Consider the following 22,313-nt stretch of genomic DNA (forward strand, 5'->3'; position numbering starts at 1 on the left):
ACCACCTCCACTGGGGAGGGCATTCTAGGCATCTGCCGTCCTTTCTGTGAAAAAGTGTTTCCTAACGTTACTCTTAAGTCTACCACCCTGTTACTTCAAGTTATGTCCTCTAGTTTTACCACTTCTCTGTCTCTGGAAAAGATTTGTTTGTAGATTAATACTAATCAAGTATTTAAACATCTGCATCATATCTCCTGTATTCCTCATTTCCTCTAGGGTTTACATATTCTGGTCTATTCCTTTTGGCGCAACCCCGAAACGATTTGCGTTGCCTTCCTTATGTCCTTACCAAGCAGAACTGAACACAGTATTTCATGTTTTCAATTCTGGAGGCCATATCTTGGTCCAATTTCAATCTGTCATTACTAAGTATATATCAGAACCTGGTGGCTGCTTCTCGTAAAACTGTCTGTCTTCTGGACCCAGTCCCTTCATCTTGGATTACCATTTCTTCTCATGGTTGATTACCACTTTCCCTCACTTTGGTCAGCCAAAATCTCTCAACCATTGAACTGCCTACAGAATGGAGATCTGCAGTTGTTACACCGATTCTGAAAAAGCCCTGTCTGATCCTACTGTACTCCTGAATTACAGGCCTGTTTTCAACTCTCCCATTTATACCAAAATTAGCAGAAGTGGTGGTTTTCACTCAGTTATCCCAACCTGTAGAAGACTCATTTCCTGCATCCTTCTCAGTCTGTTTTTTTGCACAGGTCACTCCACGGAAACTGTCATTACCTCTCTTCTCAATGATCTGAATGCAGGCTTTGACCACTGCAATGCAGCACTACTAATTTCTGTGGATCTTACTGTAGCCTTTGATTTTCTTAATCACTCTCTCCTTCTCTCCAGACTGTCTTCCATTGGTATCTCTGGGACAGTTTTCAGATGGTTCTTCTTGATCCTCACTGGGTTCTCATTCTTGGCTTTTCTCCCCTCCTCTATATCAGAACTCTGCCTCCTTCATTGTGGAGTGTTCTGTGTTATCCCCTATCCTGTTTAATATCTTTCTCAGCCCCTTGACTTCTCTTATCCAGTCTTTCTCCGTCAAATCTTACCTTTATGCAGATGATATCTTCTTAGTCTCTATCCAAGGCCTTTACAATTCTGACCTCACTAATCTGCAATCCTCCCACCATTTGTACTAAACCCTTCTAAGACGATTGCTTTTTGGGTGACTGGATCCCCCTCTCCCCACCCCCATAGTTCCCACTATTCAGAACTCACCCCTAACATTAGTTGATTCAGAGATAATCTTGGGGGTAATGTTGGACTCACAACTCCCCTTCAATCAACACATCTCTTCCAAGTGGAAGCTGTTTCAGAATCAGTAATCCCTTATCTGGAAATAACTGCCCTTAGACTCTATGATGATTCCTTGCAAGGCCAACTATACTGCATCCTTTCTATAGACCTCCAGGAAAAAATGGACAGAGGCCCATGGACTTTGTTTCAACTGCATGCATTACATACACTAATGTGTCACTGATAGGTGGTATCAACCTACACTTAGAGAAAAAAGATGATGAAAACACCATGTGACTGCAACAAATTTCTACAACTTTGCAATTTCTACTGCCCACAAGCAACTACAGCTCACATAGAAGACCACGTTTTGGATCTGGTAGCCTTTAGAATTTCAAATCCAAGAAGACAGGAGGAGCCTCCACGGAGAGTCAAAGCAAAACAGCAGAAGTAGAGGCTGACAAATGTGCAAACCAATAGGGAGATAATATCAAAAACCAGTTTATTCAGAATATTCATATCAAGGACCTGACACAGTCCATGTTTTGGCGCCAAAGCGCCTGCCTCAGGAGTCACAAACAACTTTCTCTAAGAAGAAGCTGATTGGCTTGAATAATTCCTTTATGTATGCACTTTGTTATAAAAACAAGTTAATCCACAGAGAGAACAAAAGACCAGCCAACCGATCAGCAAACATCTGTTTAAAATTCTTACCCTAGCCTACAAGATCCTCCACATTAGAATCCCCTCCTGTCTTTCCTCTCATTTCTTCTTATGTCTCTACTGTCTGCCCACTGTTCCCGCCTTGAATCAACCTATCATTCTGTCTTCTGCATTGCCCCTTTCTTACTGAACTCTCTCCCTTTGGAGCTTTGTGCTGAGCAGTCCTATCCAAGGTTTAAGTTATCCTTGAAAGCCCATTTATTCTCCCTAGCTTTCCCCTTTCCTGATTTTTATTGTAAACTGCTTTGATTTTTGTGTGGCAGGTGGTATATCAAATGTACAGTAAACTAAACTAAAAGCATGCACTAACGGAATTAACACACACTAAGTACTACATGGCCTATAGATATAAAATGGGATACATGGCATTTAGCAAACACTAATCTTTAGTAAAAAGATCCCTATGTCATTTAAGGAACAAAGTTATCCAACACCCATATCACCCATGTGAAAAAGTAACTGCCCCCAAAACTTAAATGTGCACCACCTTTAACAGCAATAATTGCAACCAAATACTTCCTACAATGTGAAAGCAGTCTTTTTACATCACTGTTGAGGAATCTTAGCCCACTCTTTTTGCAGAACTGCTTTAATTCAGACAAATTCATAGGTTTTTCTGTATGAATTGCTCATTTCAGATCCTGCCACAAGATCTGTATTGGGTTCAAGTCAGAACCTTGACTAGGGCAATGTTTCTCCTCAGCCATTGAGATGTAGACCTGCTTTTGTGTTTTGGGATTGTTGTCTTGCTGCATAATCCAATTACGCTTCATTTTCAGCTCACAAACAGATGACCAGATATGCTTCTTAAGAATTTTCTGTATCAGTGCAGAATTCATGGTTCCTTAAATAATGGCAAGTGCTTCAGGTCCTGAACCAGCAAAGTATCCCCACACTGGTGCACACCACTGCCACCAATGTTTGACTATTGGCATGATGTTCTTAGTGTGGAATGCTGTATTTGCTTTACGCCAGACATCATAATGGGACCTTTGTTGTCCAGAGAGTTCCACTTTTGACTCCTGACCATAGATTATCCCAAAATGCTTGGAATCATGTAAGGCAACCATTGGATGGGAGCGGTTTCTATGAATCCTCCTCTTGCCCAGTCTTAAGAAGTCATGAACTGACCTTAGCTGAGGCTAGAGAGGCCTATAGTTCTTTTGATCATGTTCTGGTATGTTTTGACACTTTCTGGATGAGTTGTCTTTACACCGTTGGAGTAATTTTGGCAGGCAAGCCATTCCTGAGAAGATTTCATCACTATTCTGAATCTTGTGCATTTGAAGATAATGGCTCTCACTGTGTTTTGTTAGAACTCCTGAGTTTTAGAAATAGCTTTGTAATCTCTTCCAGACTGATATATTTCAACTTTTTTTTTTCATCTCTTCTGAAATTTTCTTTGATCTTGGCTTACTGTTTTTGATAAGGTTCAATATATAGTGAGGTTTAGATTCAACAGGGCTGGCTGCAAACAAGTCTAGCTGAGTTTCTCAACACAGTCTGGTCATTTGGTTGATTTAACTAAAGAGGCAGTTACTTTTTCATATGACTGATATGGGTATTGTATTATATAGTTCTTTAAATGAATGATCTAATAATTTAAAACCTGTTGTATAATTGCTCAGGTTCCCTTGGTCTGATATTTCATTTTGTTTAAAGATCATAAGCTATTCATTGTGATATATATGCAATAACGGGAAATCAGGATGAGGACAAACATTTTTTCACATCACTGTACCTCCTCCCTTCTCTCCTAAAGCAGGCAGAAAAACCTTCCTTGTGTATGTATGTGCAAAGGGTTTTTTTTTTTTTTTTGGGGGGGGGGGGGGGGGGAGAGGAAATAGAAGTGAAAGGTGCATATACTTCAGAGGACCGAGGTAGGATTTAGATCCATCACTTCCAAAAGCACAATTAAATCATGGATCTTGCTACTTGGGCTCAATACTGTAAGCTAAAGTTCTTTTCTGAGTGAGTAATGGAGGAGGAGGAGGATTCCCTCATTCTTGCTGTGTCCACAGAGGTTACTTCTGAAGGGAAATAGAGAGCCTATATCCACACTCTTGAACAGTGTATGAGGTAGTACAGAGCAAGTAAGGTAACTGCTTGGATCCCAGCTCAGGTGTTTCCAAGCATTCTGACTTGACCTAGAAAGTCTATGTATTCTGTGTGGCTAGCAAAAAAAATCCTATGCTTCTGGTTTTTTTTCTGTCCTATGGGATTCTTGATTGTGAAATGGCTGTAGTGTGTAAGATTGCTTGCCGGCTTTGTTTAGCAGAGGGTTAGGATCGGGTTTTTCATTTCTTTGGAAGAAGTGTGATTATAGCTTCCTAGCACAGGATTTATAACTTCAGAATTCTGTAATCATAGAGGAAAAAAATAGCACAATAATGTGCATGAAGATATAGGCTAGCTAGATTTTGACTTCACAGTAGTCTTTGAAGTCAAAATGGTGTGGCTATAAACCCCAGTCTTTCTTCAGTTCTGTCTTTAGCTCTTTTGCTAATTCCAGTTCTTGGTTTTCTTAAAAAGCAATCTGCATAGCTTGTATTTTACATCAGAAAATGTTGTGTGCAACAGTGGGATATTACCCATTGTAGTAAAATTTTAGTTCGGGTAATGTGTGGATAGGTTGCAGGTTCTTTTTCTAATCAGTTGTTTTGCAGAGGATGTCCAGTGGTAGGTTTCCAGCTATCACAGCCAAAATTATTTCTTAGTAGAATTTATCAGAAAAAGATTTTCTCTCAACAAATTCCTTTCATTGTAGATCAGCCCACAGAAGTGAAAGTGGGTAATCCTTTCATACTTCTCCAGCAAAGACCTTCTCAGTTACTTTCACAACTGCTCTTTGAAAGACAAGTTCCTCCTGAGAGGTAAGGCCTAAACTTACCTTTCCTGTGTCTGCTTGGAGAACAGGAGCGATCTATGTAACACTTTATTTGTTATAAAAGTAATTTCTTCTACTTCAGAAGTAGAAATAGATGTGGAATAACAAGTTAAAAAAAAAAAAACTTGAGGAAGCATCTCATGGTCATGTACTAAAGTGCATTGTTTTGTACAGTTGCAAAATTTCATGTGCTATTGTTTAGCTCTGCAAAGGATCCGTGGAGAAAAATAGCACAATAAATTTTTCAGGAAGAATACCTATACACTTCACTATTGTGTTGCTCTTTTTTTGGGAGGGGGGGGGAGATTAAGCCCACATGTTTAAGGCGCCCTTTACATGTGTAAATGGACACATTTATGTAGCAATATAATAAAAGCTTGTACTTCACTCATGTCTACCCACAGTACAGATTTGAAGGGGGGGGGGGGGGGGGTGTTCTGGACATAGTTTGGGTGAATCCTAAAAGTACTGTATACATATTTCCTATTTCCATATCATCAAGCTGATCAATCCATAGACTGGTGGGTTGTGTCCATCTACCAGCAGGTGGAGATAGAGAGCAAACTTTTGCCTCCCTATATGTGGTCATGTGCTGCCGGAAACTCCTCAGTATGTTCTCTATCTCAGCAGGTGGTGGTCACACACAGCAGCAGCTCTGGCTAGGCCTCCAAGCCTAATTTTTAGGTTTTGTTGAGTGCCTGGGGTTGAGGGCTCTTTTGAGCAAGTGCAAACCTGGTGGTGCCAGGTCCCTCCTTTTCTCCCCCCTCCCGCTGGCTCCGTTAAAAAAAAAAAAAAAAAAAAAATTTTGAACGTCCTTAAAGGCGTTTATTTCGACGTTTATTTAAGCGTCTATTGCAGCTACTCACTGGGACACCAGGTCGTTACAACTCGGAGCGGACAGCAGGTAATTTTTACCTTTTTATAGTGGGCAGGGGGTTCCCCGATTCTTCTCCTCGTGGCATATGGCGTCGGAGGGCGAGGGCGCAAAGGGTCGCTCCCCGGGTCGCTTGAGCGCTTCTAGAGGGGATGCGGGGGTCTTAAAGCCTGATTCGCCCTTGTTGGGTGACAGTTTCGTGACCGATGAATGTCCCGGTCCTTCCTCCGGCGTGGCGGTTTTTCCCGCCATAAACGCCCATCCCCCGCTCCTCGCCTCCGCCATCTTGGCCGGCCACGCGGCTCGGACGGCTTCTTCTTGGGCCGCCCTTGAGGTTGGAGACATTAATGCCATGAACGCCCTTAATTTGGGTGACGGCACAGAAGCGGCTAAAGTTAAGAGCCGTTCTTCCCGCGCGGCTCCTTCGCGGAGTTTCGCGCCGGACGCCATTTTGGATGCGCAGCATGTCTCTCCCCCGCTATTGCGAGCGCCGGTTGAGGGTGCGTCTAGGGCTGTTGCCCAGGCTGCGGAAGTGCACAGTCTGGGGGGTTTCTCCCCCGAGTTTGTTTTGCTGCTGCATCAGGCCTTCCTCATGCACAACGCTGCCCCTGCTCCCTCGTCTGGTAAAGAGGTTGAGGTTCCCAGAGGTAAACGCCCTCGGGTTGATTCCCAGGCCTTGGAGGAATTTGTCTCCTCCGATGTAGATGAGGGCAGCGTGTCTGAGGTCTCCCAACGGTCCTTTGCGGATTCCTTGGAGGAGACGGATCCCCGCTCGGATGGAGCGGATGACCCCTCTGCAGCGTGGCTTTTTAGCCCAGAGGATTTGCCCAACCTGTTGTTACAGGCCATGGACACTTTGAAGATTTCCTCTCCGGAGGACGTCTCTCCCTCAGCCCCTGTTGGCTCTGCCATTATGCTGGGGACGAAGCGCCCGCCTAGAACCTTCCACGTGCATGATGCCATGCACACCTTAATTTCGGCTCAATGGGATGTCCCAGAAGCGAGCCTTAAAGTGGCTAGGGCTATGTCCCGCCTCTATCCTTTGGCTGTGAGTGAACGTGAGGCCTATCTGTGGCCTACCGTGGATTCTTTAATCACTGCGGTGACTAAGAAAACGGCATTGCCGGTGGAAGGTGGCACGGCCCTAAAGGACGCCCAAGACAGGAGATTGGAGGCGGCCTTAAGGTCGTCCTTTGAGGCGGCTGCTTTAAGTTTGCAGGCCTCAGTTTGCGGCTCCTATGTGGCCAGGGCGTGCCTGACTATGGTGCAGCGGGCTTCCCCCTCGGATCATTCCTTGAGGGCTGATTGGCCGGCCCTGGAATCGGGCTTAGCCTTTTTGGCAGACTTGCTGTATGATGTCTTGAGGGCCTCAGCGAAAGGCATGGCTCAGACAATCTCTGCGCGGCGGTGGCTTTGGCTGAAACATTGGTCTGCTGACCACGCCTCTAAATCCCGCCTGGCTAGGTTGCCTTTTAAAGGCAAGCTGCTCTTTGGGGTCGAGCTGGACAAAATCGTGACCGATCTCGGCACGTCTAAGGGCAAGAAATTACCAGAGGTCAGGGCTCGGGCTAGTACTCGTCCCGGTACCTCCAGAGGACGGTTGCAGGAAGCCCGTCGGTACCGCCCGGGCAAGTCGGGTTCCTCTGCCCCCTCTTCCTTCAAGAGGAATTTCTCCCCCAAGCAGCATTCCTTTCGCAGAGACCGCCGTCCCGGAGGTGCTTCCTCCGGTCCTCCCCCAGGGTCTCGTACCCAATGACGGGGCCTTGGTCCACGCCCCAGTGCAGATTGGAGGACGGCTGTCCTCGTTTCTGGGCGAGTGGACCACAATAACTTCAGACGCGTGGGTGCTGGAAGTCATCAGAGACGGCTACAAGCTAGAGTTCTGCCGACCCTTAAAAGACGGGTTTGTACTCTCTCCCTGCAAGTCTCCGGTCAAAGCTGTGGCAGTGCAGCAGACCTTGGACAATCTGATCCGCCTGGGCGCGGTCGTTCCTGTGCCAGAAAGTCAGCTTGGCAAGGGACGTTACTCCATTTACTTTGTGGTACCAAAGAAAGGAGGTTCTGTCCGGCCTATCCTCGACCTCAAAGGGGTCAATCGGGCCTTGAAAGTGCGGCACTTTCGCATGGAGACTCTCCGCTCTGTTATAGCGGCAGTGAAGGCAGGAGAGTTCTTGGCTTCCTTGGACATCAAGGAAGCGTACCTGCATATTCCCATCTGGCCTCCTCATCAACGCTTCCTGCGTTTTGCAGTCCTGGGACGACACTTCCAGTTCAGAGCCCTCCCATTCGGGTTGGCTACTGCTCCGCGGACCTTTTCCAAAGTAATGGTGGTCATCGCGGCCTTCCTACGAAAGGAAGGGATACAAGTCCATCCTTATCTGGACGACTGGTTGATCCGAGCCCCCTCTTATGCAGAGTGCGGCAAAGCTGTGGACCGGGTAGTTGCTCTTTTGAGCTCCCTGGGATGGATCATCAACTGGGAGAAGAGCCAGCTGCGCCCGACTCAGTCCCTGGAGTACCTGGGAGTTCGATTCGACACCCAAGTGGGCAGAGTGTTCCTGCCAGACAATCGGATTGTCAAACTTCAGGCTCAGGTGGACCAGTTCCTGGGAGCCTCTCCTCTTCGGGCTTGGGACTATGTGCAGCTGTTGGGCTCTATGACGGCCACGATGGAAGTAGTGCCCTGGGCCAGGGCTCATATGAGACCACTTCAACACTCCTTGCTGCAGCGCTGGACTCCGATGTCGGAGGATTATGCTGTGCGACTTCCCTTGGACCCAGCAGTGCGCAAGGCGCTGAGCTGGTGGATGCAGACAGACAAATTGTCTGCGGGAATGCCTCTGGTGACCCCAGAGTGGATTGTCGTCACGACGGACGCCTCTTTGTCGGGCTGGGGAGCCCACTGCTTGGGAAGGACAGCGCAGGGGCTCTGGTCTCCTGCAGAGGCAAAGTGGTCTATCAACCTCCTGGAACTCAGAGCCATTCGGTTGGCGCTTTTGGAGTTCATCCCGGTACTGGTGTGGAAGCCTGTACGGGTCCTGTCGGACAATGCCACGGCTGTGGCCTATGTCAACCGCCAGGGAGGTACCAAGAGCGCCCCTCTAGCCAAGGAGGCTATGTATCTTTGCCAGTGGGCGGAAGCGAACCTGGAGCAGCTGTCAGCGGCCCACATTGCCGGAGTCATGAATGTCAAGGCGGACTTTCTCAGTCGCCATACCTTGGAGCCCGGAGAGTGGCAGCTATCTGCTCAGGCGTTCTTGGACATCACGAAGCGCTGGGGCCAGCCGAGCCTAGATCTGATGGCGTCATCGGCCAATTGCCAAGTGCCGCGCTTCTTCAGCAGAGGACGGGACCCTCGATCCCTGGGAGTAGATGCTCTTCTCCAACAGTGGCCGACACAAGAGCTCCTCTATGTGTTCCCGCCCTGGCCCATGTTGGGCAGGGTGCTAGACCGGGTGGCAAAGCATCCCGGCAGGGTAATCCTGGTGGGTCCGGATTGGCCCAGGCGTCCCTGGTATGCGGACTTGATCAGGCTCTCAGTGGACGATCCTCTGCGACTGCCAGTGGAACAGGGCCTGTTACATCAGGGTCCAGTGGTGATGGAGGATCCCTCCCCCTTTGGTCTTACGGCCTGGCTATTGAGCGGCAGCGTCTGAGGAAGAAGGGCTTCTCAGACAAGGTCATCGCCACTATGCTGAGAGCGAGGAAGCGCTCTACTTCTACTGCTTACGCCAGGGTTTGGCGTATCTTTGCAGCGTGGTGTGAAGCAGGCTCTCTTTCTCCCTTCACTGCTCCAATTTCTTCAGTGTTGGCGTTCCTGCAAGAAGGTCTGGAGAAAGGCCTGTCGCTCAGTTCCCTTAAAGTCCAGGTAGCGGCTCTGGCTTGCTTCAGGGGCCGCCTGAAGGGTGCTTCCCTGGCTTCACAGCCAGATGTGGTGCGCTTTCTCAAGGGAGTTAATCACCTGCGCCCTCCTCTGCACTCAGTGGTGCCTGCGTGGAATCTCAACCTGGTACTAAGAGAATTGCAGAAGCCGCCTTTTGAACCCTTGTCGAGGGCATCTCTGAAAGACCTGACGTTGAAAGCAGTCTTTTTGGTGGCTATCACTTCAGCCAGAAGAGTTTCCGAGCTCCAGGCGCTCTCATGTCGAGAGCCTTTTCTGCAGTTCACTGAGGCAGGAGTGACTATTCGCACAGTGCCTTCCTTCCTGCCCAAGATTGTTTCTCGCTTCCATGTGAATCAGCAGCTCTGTCTCCCTTCCTTTCGTAGGGAGGACTACCCAGAGGAGTACTCTGCTCTTAAATATCTGGATGTGAGACGAGTCATCATCAGATACTTGGAAGTGACCAATGAGTTCCGGAAATCGGATCATCTGTTTGTCCTGTTTGCAGGTCCTCGTAAGGGTCTGCAGGCTGCTAAGCCTACAGTGGCAAGATGGGTCAAGGAAGCCATTGCAGCGGCTTATGTGGCCGCGGGGAAGGTGCCGCCTATCCAGCTGAAGGCTCACTCCACGAGAGCTCAGGCGGCCTCGATGGCAGAGGCCGGATCCGTCTCCTTGGAAGAGATATGCAAGGCGGCAACTTGGGCTTCGGCTCATACATTCTCCAAGCATTACCGTTTGACTGTGGCTGCACGGGCGGAGGCCCGGTTTGGAGCTTCAGTGTTGAGGTCAGGGATTTCAATGTCCCGCCCTGGGTGAGTACTGCTTCGGTACATCCCACCAGTCTATGGATTGATCAGCTTGATGATATGGAAGGTAAAATTATGTATAATCATACCTGATAATTTTCTTTCCATTAATCATAGCTGATCAATCCATAGCCCCTCCCAGATATCTGTACTGTTTTTATTCTGGTTGCATTTCAGGTTCAAGTTTAGTCTTCAGTTACTTCAGAAAGACTTCGTGTTCAAGTTTTTTCACTTGGATTCTTCAAGAGTTAAGACGAGTTTGTGTTACAGTGAGCTGCTGCATTCCTCTCCCCTCCGTTTTACGGGGCTGGATTGAGACTTAAAATTCTGCCGGCACTCCCTCCCGCTTCGTGCGGCTGTAGGGCAGCTTTGTACCCCTCCCGCTTCGGCGGTGTTAGGGTCAGTCAGCTCCTCCCGCGGTTGCGGTTGCAGGATAAGCCAGATCCCCCCGCATCGGCGGGTGTGGTGTCCCTCCCCCGCTCCGTGGGGATGAGCTGGACGGATTCCCCTCCCCCACTTGTGTGGGGATGAGCTGGGTTAATTCCCCTCCCCCGTTTCGGCGGTGGTGAGCTGGGCAGAGTGTCCCTTCGTGGGTGTAATTCTCTAAGTGCTGAGTCCTGCGGATGGAGCTTTGATATCGACATACTGAGGAGTTTCCGGCAGCACATGACCACATATAGGGAGGCAAAAGTTTGCTCTCTATCTCCACCTGCTGGTAGATGGACACAACCCACCAGTCTATGGATTGATCAGCTATGATTAATGGAAAGAAAATTATCAGGTATGATTATACATAATTTTACCTTTGTAGTGGAAATGCATGTATACTTGCCCCATCTGCATTTACATCTATTCCAAATTAAGCATAAATTTTAGCTAACTGCATGTATGGACCTGGGGTTTGGAGAAGTGATTGAGAAAGGGATTGTGCTTAAATCATTGGTATTATAAACAACCTGGAAGTTTGGCTGCTTAATTGGCTCCCTGACTCAAATACTCCTTTTTCCCTTCTAGATGACTACACAAATTAAGGCTTCATGTGTTGCAACAGCTCACTACGATATATGTGGGAAACTATTCCCTTTGAGTGCTAAAATACAAAATAATTTAACCATTATCCAAAACAACATGCACTGTTTCAACTTTTAGCCAGTGTGGAGCTCTCCGCTATTTAGAGGGCAGTTCAATAAGGGGACACCTATCTGGAACCTATTCTATTAAGAAAAGTAGGCACCTACTATCATATGCACGTATAACTTACTCATGACCATTCATAGTAGCCATATAGCTGTTTCCATAGATATCATATTACATGCAGCAAGTGTAGATATGGTTTCAGCTACAGCATGCAAATGTGTGTCTTCAGATGCAGCAGCCACCTGTGTGATACCAGATACCACATCAACCTCAAATATTTAGTACAGTTTTGCTTGTCATCCATATGGCTCAGGTTATATAAACCACCTACTTTGTGTGATTCTACATTCTAGCTGTTTTGTGCAGCTAACTCAATAGAACTGGCATTAGCCATCGTTGTTTATACTACCTCAGGAAGTCTGATATTGTGGTTTTATTCTGAGCCTAATAGGCCCACATTATTAGTTGTCCTGACCTGAGTCTCATATATTTCACGGTATACCTCAGGGCCCTTATGCTCTCATGTTGCTGTTATGTTGATATTTGGATTTTCATGCCTGAATAGGGTATTCTTTTCCACCAGGTCAGTCACTGGCCATTCTGTTTAGACCCCATTGGCCTCCCTTCTTGATTCTCAGCAAAAGGCTTTTCTTCAATTTGCTTTTGGATTTTCCTGGTTGTCACAGATGTAGACAGGGAAGCAAAGACTAGAGATTAAGGCTCTTCAGCTTGGAAATGAGACGGATGAGGGGAGATATGATTGAGATCTACAAAATGCAGAGTGGTGTAGAATGTAAATGTAAAGTAAATTTGATTTTTTTTTTTTTTTTTTTTTACTCATTCCAAAAGTACAAAGACTAGGGGACACTCAAGCAAGTTACATGGAAATACTTTTAAAACAGATTGGAAGAAATATTTTTTCACTCAACAAATAGTTAAGCTCTGGAACTCATTGCTGGAGGATGTAGTAACAGCGGTTAGCATATCTGGGTTTAAAAAGGTTTGGACAAGCTCCTGGAGGAAAAGTCCACAGTTTGCTATTGAGTTAGACATGGGGAAGCAAGATGGATTGGTAGCATGGAATATTGCTACTACTTGGGTTTCTGCCAGGTACTTGGAACCTGGCTTGGCCACTGTTTGGAAACAAGATATTGGGCTAGATGGACCATGGGTCTGATCTAGTATGGCTACTAGTATGGCTATCTAGTATTTTAAGCACAGTGGTTTTCAGCTTCTGATAGCTTTCCTCTTATATTCCCTTCTCTGGATATTCAATTCATCTAGGATGTCTATTGTAGTTATAATAGTCCCTTTATAGATGTGCTTTGGTCTTAGGCTGTTGCCTTCAAGGACCCATTCAAGAAAAATCACCATTTGGGTTTGTTTCTTGCTTTACTCATCTCTTCCATTGTCTATTATTGCTATTTTCTTTTGTTTCTTCTTATCGTGCGAGTCCCTTCTCCTCTTCCATACACTTTGTCTTTCCAGATTCGTCCTGATTGGTCGTGGTTATTTCTACTAGGTTTTGCTGGGAAGGATTTCTAAGGCTATTCCAGTTTATCTCTTTTGAGTACTTAAGTTTTTTAGTCCCACCCTATGTTGAGGACACTGCTTTGCTACATCCCATTGGTCTGATTGGATGCTATGGAAGGAAAAATTATGTCTTACCTGATAACTTTCTTTCCTTTAGTCCTATCAGACCAGTCCAAAATCCCTCCCTGGTTGATTAATTTTCTTTTAGGTACAAGCTATATTTTTCAGATATCAGATATCTACTTTTAAGTTTCCTAACCTATTGTATATTCTGCAGTTGCTGGTAAGGTTCTGTCTGGATTGAGACAGTTGGTCTCAAAATATCAGTATTGGCCACCAGGTGAATTTTTGAGCACCATTGCTTGGCTATTCAAAATACTGAACATTATTCTATGCAGCACGATAGCACAAGGAGTAAATCAGTTGAACTATTTTCATTCTCTGTCTCCATCTACTGGTAGACGGACACAATCCATTGGTCTGGACTGGTCTGATAGGACTAAAGGAAAGAAAGTTATCAGCTAAGAAATAACTTTTCCATACCGTAGAGAGAGTTTTATAGGTATAGGTATAAATGCATAAGAAACAAACCTTTTTCAGAGGAAAGAATAGTTTAGAACTAGAGGTCATAGTATTAGGCTTCAAGAGAGAAGAGTTAGGTAGACTCAGGTGCAGCATCAGAAAACATTGATTTACAATGTGCGGTAGATGCATGGAATGGCAGTGGAGATCAAAAATTGTGTCAGAATTCATGAGAGCATAGTACAAGTGCAAAGAACTCTTAGTAGTGACAAAGTGAAAGGCAGCTAGAGATCAACTGGAGTCTGTCACATTGCATCAGGAATGAAATTGGGTAGACTAAATGGGCCTTACTGCCTTATCTTCATCATTTCCTGTGTTTGTATATTGACATCTTTCCAGTGACAACTATTGATCAAATCATTTGCTTAATCAGGCATGAGTAACAATACTTTTTAGACTTAGTCTAAAACGTTTTTGATATGTGCGTGTAACAGTAACAGCTGTTAGCAAACCTTTGCTTTACCTTATCTAGGACTCTTCGTGGCAAATATTAGTCTTCATCTGTCTAGGAGAGATGTTCTCTTAGTAGGCCTACTTTGTATCCTGAATAGAGTGACTGGGCAAACACTTCCATTGGCATCCAGTATTCCCTTCTTCCATAGTTGCTGTTGGCTACTAGATTTATGTTGCACTGTCTATATGACCATTTGCTGATGAAAAACCATTAACCAAATAGGGGTTGTTTAATTGCTGTAGGCCACCTGCTGACCATATTTTACACTCTGCTGACTATATGATGCATTTTATTGTGATATGTGAGATGTATGAAGAACAGAAAATGTGTGTATATTGGATATAGATTAGAGGATTTATGGAAAGACTGAAGATATTTTCTGTTCCTTTTAGTAAGGAATCCCTATAAGGATTAGATGGTAATTTGGAAGTCTGTGAGCTGCCAGGTGAGGTCATGAATTCATAAAGATCGTTGCTGTACTTGACCTGTGTATGGGAAGCCACGTAGGTTGTAGGTAATGCAGGAGGGCTTTACTTAATATTCTAGTATAGAGGTAAATAGGAATGACCAAATAGAATAGTTAAGAAAATAACTTGAAAAAGAAAAATTAAATGTATGTTGGCTTGTAACATGTACATTGAGTTTGTTCCACTTGTGTTTCATACCTTAGGTTATCTTCACTTGTGAATAAAGAAGAGTTGAATATAAATGTGCAGCAGGTTATCATAAGCTGCTGTTGTGATCCGCTACCCCTGTGTAGCAGAAGCACCAGTCAGGCTCACTCCTTCTCACTTAATATTGTCCACTTAACCCAGGAGTGTGTGCAGCACTGTTTGTCCAACATGGAAATTTTGATCCCCAGTTCAGTTATGGATACAGAGGAGAATATTGCCAGCACTGTGTCATCCTCTCCTGGTGATACCAACCAATATACTCTAACTTCTTCAGTTCTGAGCTTCCTGAAATCCCAGTCCAAGTTAATTGCAGCTCTTGCCTGTCTGAGTGCATCCAGAGTGCAGAGGGCACCCAGACTGAGTCTGTCATGGAAAGAATTTAGAGGAAGCAAAAGGGAAGCTCCTTTGGACATGGAACAGATTGCAAAGGAATGTGAGATCTTACTTCAGGAGTTTCCAATCCTGCAGAGTTTTCTCTTGGCCATGTCTGAGCCTTTCCAGTGTGACTTAGAAGAGGAGAGCAGTTCTGGAAGTATACTCTGTGGCAAGCCTTGTGTTTCTCTAATCCTCTCGGGGCTGAATTCTAGCACTTGTGTCGATATTTTGACACAAGCTTTTCAGCAAGCTCTCACAACTGGGGATTGGGCCAAGGCATTGAAGCTCTTGGACCTGTATGGACATGATATTAAAGAACTTTCCAGCGTGAGAGATGCTGTGCTCTGTTGTGCTGCTGCTGAGGGTAAATTATTTGTATTCCTAATACACCAGTGAAATGGGAAATCTCTAAGCTTAGAGAATGCCTGCTTTTATCCATTAAAAGTTTGATCTCACTAATTTAGATTCTAGCTTTTTTTTTTTTTTTTTTAATTAAAGTTTGCATAGTGAAAGAGAGATGGTAGTACTTATGGACATATTGTCATTTAACCTGCAGGCCAGGTTTTCTGTTGCTTGATTCAGTTGGAGTTAAAGGGCAATTCTGTAACTGGGCACCCACATTTAAGGGCCAGTTGCGCAAGTGAATATACAGAATGCCTGTGCATTTATGCCTATAAGTGGCACCAAAGCACTATTCTGTACGGTGCATAAGTGGTATAGCATGTAAATGCAAGGGATGCATCCACATGGATGGAACATGGAGGGGCATGGGCTTTGCTGCCATTTGTGTGCTGCTTACAGAATACAAGTGGTGTAACTGCAGGCATCTAGATTTAAGACAGCTTGCTATCGGGTTGTGCTGGTATTCTGTAATGGAATCTGTGCTCCCAGATACCATTATAGAATAGGCTCTTCCAGCATAGTATTGGGGTGCCTTAAAGGAGATGCCCACTTTTAGAATTAACCCTAAGTGTGCAGTACTAGTAGCACTTGCAGTACCTACCATGGAAAGGCTACCAAGGTAAAGATTGATATTTTACGGTTCATGGCTCTGGGGTTTGTCTCTGCAATGATAGTTAGATTGAAATGGAAGTAGCAAGCAACCAGTTATGAATGAGCCTCATGACTCTTAGAGTTTCTTGCAATGTGGAACTTATGAAGGCTGGAAAGAGTTTTGATTGATTGAAAGTATGGAACTGTAGATGGCTAGTTAGCCCAAGCCCAAATTCTTAATATAAAGAAATCAGAGACAAAACAAAAACTCTCCCTATCACATCTATATGGAAAGAAATACCTTGTTACAATAAAATGAGTGTTTGTTAAATTTATCATTTATAGATGAGCATGTGGAATAATTCTGTATGACATGGATTTTATGAGAGAACCTATATTGTCGCATAAAAATTACAAACTGACTTGAGAATGGGATGATGGTAAAATGTGTGATTTGTAACTTTTATACTAGAACTGATGTTGATTTGATTTATTGATTTGATATACTGCTTAATACATACATTTTAAAGTGGTGAAAAAAGGTATACTATAGAACAGGCTGAGACAAAAAAAAAGTAACCCCGTAGAGGTTTTTGCTGTTTTTTTTCAGCAACCACTTTGAATTTCAACGAGAAATTGTACGGTGCTTTAAAAATGTTCAAGCTAAAATGCAGTAAAATAACATCATTCAAACGATACAGTTAACAATGTGTCAGAATTTTGCAGTCACTGTGAATGATCAGTGTCCACCATCAGCTTAAATACAGGCCTTCAGTTGCTTTGGGAAGTTCATAACAGCCTTGTCGGATTAGTCCCTGTGGCAGTCCCAGATCACCTGTGGTGCTTTTTTGAGCTTGGTGATTGTTTACAGCTTTGGGTGGAGCTTGTGATAGGTATCCAACATTGTTCCCCAGGCAAAAGTCTGTCACTGTGACATCATTTAGTTATTTATTCATAAAACTTGTACCCCACTTACACTTAAGCGACTCACAGCAAAAACATACATAATAATAAAACACATACATTACACAATCAATCTGCATAAGCAGGACAGTTAATAGCTACTCATCCCCAATTACATCATATAGAGAAAGCCTGAACCTAAAAATGAGTCTTCAAAAATTCTTAAATTGACCCACTTTCACATAGAGCCGAAGATGGCAAGGCATGCCATAAAACCAGACCTCTGACAGAGAAAGCCGCTGCCCTCGTGAGAGCATAATGTGTTGTCATCAATAAATCAGTTACTGAGTTAGATCTTAACCCCCTCACTGATAGAAACAATGTTATTACAGAATGCAAATACCATAGTACATGTCCATAAATAGTCTGAAGCAGACATAGTACTTTATATTGAATCCTAAAACAAACAGGCAACTAATGTAGCTATTTCAAAATTGGAGTCGTATAAGCCCATTTCGATACACCCACCAACACCCTCGCAGCTGCATTTTGTACCACCTGTAAGGCTTTAATTCTGGCCTTAGAAATGTATATAAACATACTTTGCACCACTTTCTGAAAATCAGAAAAGGTCAGCATGAGCTGCAGGCAGTATAACAAATGCAACTGCGCAAAGGATGTACAAACCACATTACCAATCTGAGTCTGCAATGTTAACTGTGCATACAACACTGTCCTCCAGCAACTGCATTTCCACACCACACACCTGTACTGTCTTTGGCCACCTTCATCCACCACTCTCCCCACAACCATTATTTCAGTTGTCTTCAAGTTTAGAGCAAGTTTATTCACCCCCATCCAGTTACCAACAACTGTCATGTACATCGATATCTGCTGTGACAAACCAGCTACCCAGGACAACATTGTCTTGCCACCACCAAATCAGTCTTTAACAACCGTGACTCAAGTCACACAAAGAATATCATAATCCTCCTCTTCCAATAAATCATAAACCAGCACAGCTTTATTCCAAACAGACCTAGCATTAAGCAACCCAACTTTCACTACCTCCTTAGTCAAACTCTCATTCTCATGCACTAAAACCTTCTGTAAATATCCTGTAACTCCAGGAACCTTCACCTGCAACTTAGAACCCAGTGCTAACTGCCCATATCTTTCCATCCCCAAAAGTACTTCAACAAAACACACAATCCAATACCAAATTCAAAGCCACACCAACCATCTTAAAGTCCGCCTCGTCGCTCCTTTGTCGACGCAACCAAGGAGGCGCTCGCTTCCCTGGCGCAGACCTGGTCCTTATCATCATGCACCCAAGAGTGATGTCGCCCAAGGGGCGGGGTTAGCAACGGTCCCGACCAGGCTTGGCAACTAACTTACTCAGAGGAAGCCTCAAACAAGATGCTCCGGGGACTCAAAACAGCATCAGGCAGTACTTCCAGCTCCTCCGATGACAGATAGGTAAACAGCAAGCTGGTAGCCCTTTTTTTGTTTTTAAATAATAGTAGTTTTACAATGCAAACATTTTTGAATGAGTAAAATTCACTGGGCGCTCGTGCTAAAAAGACTGTAATTTCACCATGTTACCTATGAAGGTAATCTCATTCCACTCGGCACATGAATGTAGATGATAATAGCAAATAAAGCTGTGAAATTTATTTATTTATTTTTATTTATTCATGACACTTATACCGCACATTGGCTCAAAATAGACTCAAGTTCAATGTGGCTTACAATAAAGTGAATAAAACATAATATAATATACATAATATAACACAAATTAGAATAATAGAAATGCATCAATACACTCTCTTCTGAATTCTCTTCCCCTGTATTCTCTCCACACCTAAAATCTACCCACAAATAAAGTTGTCATACCCGAACGCCCTCTTGCTATTATTCGATCATCCTATCATTTCCCCAATGTCACATTCAATAATTTCCATGCCCCAAAGATGTTTTGACTTGACTTTGTCTTCCATAACTCTTCACAATGTAACTTTGTCTTCCATAACTCTTCACTGTGTAACCTATAATCGCATTGTAACAAACTGTATTTCCATCATTCACAATGTATTGTAAGCCACACTGAGCCCGCAAATAGGTGGGAAAATGTGGGATACAAATGCAATAAATAAATAAATAAATAAATGCCTTCAAAAAGCAAATTAATACATGTGCAATAAGTAACCAGAGATTTAGACTATCTCAAGAACAAACAAATAATTAAGGGTGGATAGGTGAGAACATAATTAGGCAGGACTAGATGAGGAAATGAGATTAAGAAAAGGGTGTGGGTAAAATTCAAATAGAGTTCTTTGTATTCAGAAAGGCCAGACTGAAGAAATGTGTTTTTAAAAGACTTCTAAAAGTTAGGTAATCATCTATAAACTTGATTGATTTAGGAAGAGAATTCCAAATTTTGGTGCCTTCATAGGAGAAATTAGCAAAGTGAATTGTTTTATATATCACATTCTTACAGATAGGGAAATATAAGACAAGATATTCTCTAGATGATGAAACAGCAATACAAGGAGGTAATTCAATAAGATTATTCATATATGATGGGGCTTGACCAAACAGGATTTGATGAATGAAAACGCATAATTCGAAAGATATTCTGTCTCTTATTGGTAACCAATATAGCTCATATAAAAGAGTGGCGGCTTTGGTGAAGCGAGGAGGTCTACGTATAAGACGAGCATCAGAATTTTGAGCTGTTTGTAATTTTTTGAGAAGACCACCCAAGTCCAGCATAGATGGAATTGCAATAGTCAAATTTGGTGAGGACAAGGGATTGAACCATAAGTACATAAGTACATAAGTACATAAGTAGTGCCATACTGGGAAAGACCAAAGGTCCATCTAGCCCAGCATCCTGTCACCGACAGTGGCCAATCCAGGTCAAGGGCACCTGGCACGCTCCCCAAACGTAAAAACATTCCAGACAAGTTGTACCTAAAAATGAGGAATTTTTCCAGTCCATTTAATAGCGGTCTATGGACTTGTCCTTTAGGAATCTATCTAACCCCTTTTTAAACTCCGTCAAGCTAACCGCCCGTACCACGTTCTCCGGCAATGAATTCCAGAGTCTAATTACACGTTGGGTGAAGAAAAATTTTCTCCGATTCGTTTTAAATTTACCACACTGTAGCTTCAACTCATGCCCTCTAGTCCTAGTATTTTTGGATAGCGTGAACAGTCGCTTCACCTCCACCCGATCCATTCCACTCATTATTTTATACACTTCTATCATATCTCCCCTCAGCCGTCTCTTCTCCAAGCTGAAAAGCCCTAGCCTTCTCAGCCTCTCTTCATAGGAAAGTCGTCCCATCCCCACTATCATTTTCGTCGCCCTTCGCTGTACCTTTTCCAATTCTACTATATCTTTTTTGAGATACGGAGACCAGTACTGAACACAATACTCCAGGTGCGGTCGCACCATGGAGCGATACAACGGCATTATAACATCCGCACACCTGGACTCCATACCCTTCTTAATAACACCCAACATTCTATTCGCTTTCCTAGCCGCAGCAGCACACTGAGCAGAAGGTTTCAGCGTATCATCGACGACGACACCCAGATCCCTTTCTTGATCCGTAACTCCTAACGCGGAACCTTGCAAGACGTAGCTATAATTCGGGTTCCTCTTACCCACATGCATCACTTTGCACTTGTCAACATTGAACTTCATCTGCCACTTGCACGCCCATTCTCCCAGTCTCGCAAGGTCCTCCTGTAATCGTTCACATTCCTCCTGCGACTTGACGACCCTGAATAATTTTGTGTCATCGGCGAATTTAATTACCTCACTAGTTATTCCCATCTCTAGGTCATTTATAAATACATTAAAAAGCAACGGACCCAGCACAGACCCCTGCGGGACCCCACTAACTACCCTCCTCCACTGAGAATACTGGCCACGCAATCCTACTCTCTGCTTCCTATCTTTCAACCAGTTCTTAATCCATAATAATACCCTACCTCCGATTCCATGACTCTGCAATTTCTTCAGGAGTCTTTCGTGCGGCACTTTGTCAAACGCCTTCTGAAAATCCAGATATACAATATCAACCGGCTCCCCATTGTCCACATGTTTGCTTACCCCCTCAAAAAAATGCATTAGATTGGTGAGGCAAGACTTCCCTTCACTAAATCCGTGCTGACTTTGTCTCATCAGTCCATGTTTTTGTATATGCTCTGCAATTTTATTCTTAATAATAGCCTCCACCATCTTGCCCGGCACCGACGTCAGACTCACCGGTCTATAATTTCCCGGATCTCCTCTGGAACCCTTCTTAAAAATCGGAGTAACATTGGCTACCTCCAGTCTTCCGGTATTACACTCGATTTTAGGGACAGATTGCATATTTCTAACAGTAGCTCCGCAAGTTCATTTTTAGTTCTATTAATACTCTGGGATGAATACCATCAGGTCCCGGTGATTTACTACTCTTCAGCTTGCTGAACTGACCCATTACATCCTCCAAGGTTACAGAGAATTTGTTTAGTTTCTCCGATTCCCCCGCTTCAAATATTCTTTCCGGCACCGGTGTCCCCCCCAAATCCTCCTCGGTGAAGACCGAAGCAAAGAATTCGTTTAATTTCTCCGCTACGGCTTTGTCCTCCTTGATCGCCCCTTTAACACCATTTTCGTCCAGCGGCCCAACCGACTCTTTGGCCGGTTTCCTGCTTTTAATGTATCTAAAAAAGTTTTTACTATGTATTTTTGCTTCCAACGCTAATTTCTTCTCAAAGTCCTTTTTTGCCCTCCTTATCTCCGCTTTGCATTTGGCTTGGCATTCCTTATGATCTATCCTGTTACTTTCAGTTGGTTCTCTTCTCCACTTTCTGAAGGATTGTTTTTTGGCTCTAATGATTTCCTTTATCTTACTGTTTAGCCACGCCGGCTGACGTTTAGTCTTTTTTCCCTTTTTTCTAATACGTGGAATATATTTGTCCTGAACCTCCAGGATGGCGTTTTTAAACAGCATCCACGCCTGATGCAAGTTTTTTACTCTGCGAGCTGCTCCTTTCAGTCTTTTTTTCACCATTTTTCTCATTTTGTCGTAATCACCTTTTCTATAGTTAAACGCTAGCGTACTTGATTTCCTAGTTTCACTTCCTTCAATGCCAATATCAAAACCGATCATATTATGATCACTGTTATCAAGCGGCCCTCGTATCGTTACCCCCTGCACTAGATCATGAGCACCACTAAGGACT

General features: G+C 44.0%; 1 protein-coding gene across 2 annotated transcripts in view; it reads left to right on the top strand.

The window, feature by feature from the left end:
* Window positions 1–22,313, top strand: part of ZFYVE26 (zinc finger FYVE-type containing 26) — a 273,412-nt gene that overhangs the window by 80,562 nt on the left and 170,537 nt on the right. For both annotated transcript variants that reach the window (XM_030215525.1, XM_030215526.1), the window contains exons 19-20: window positions 4,736–4,841; window positions 14,792–15,534. In XM_030215525.1, the coding sequence (XP_030071385.1) occupies window positions 4,736–4,841; window positions 14,792–15,534 (849 nt within the window). The remainder of the gene's footprint in view (window positions 1–4,735; window positions 4,842–14,791; window positions 15,535–22,313) is intronic.

The sequence above is a fragment of the Microcaecilia unicolor genome, chromosome 9, assembly GCF_901765095.1.
Source record: "Microcaecilia unicolor chromosome 9, aMicUni1.1, whole genome shotgun sequence".
Lineage (NCBI taxonomy): Eukaryota > Metazoa > Chordata > Amphibia > Gymnophiona > Siphonopidae > Microcaecilia > Microcaecilia unicolor.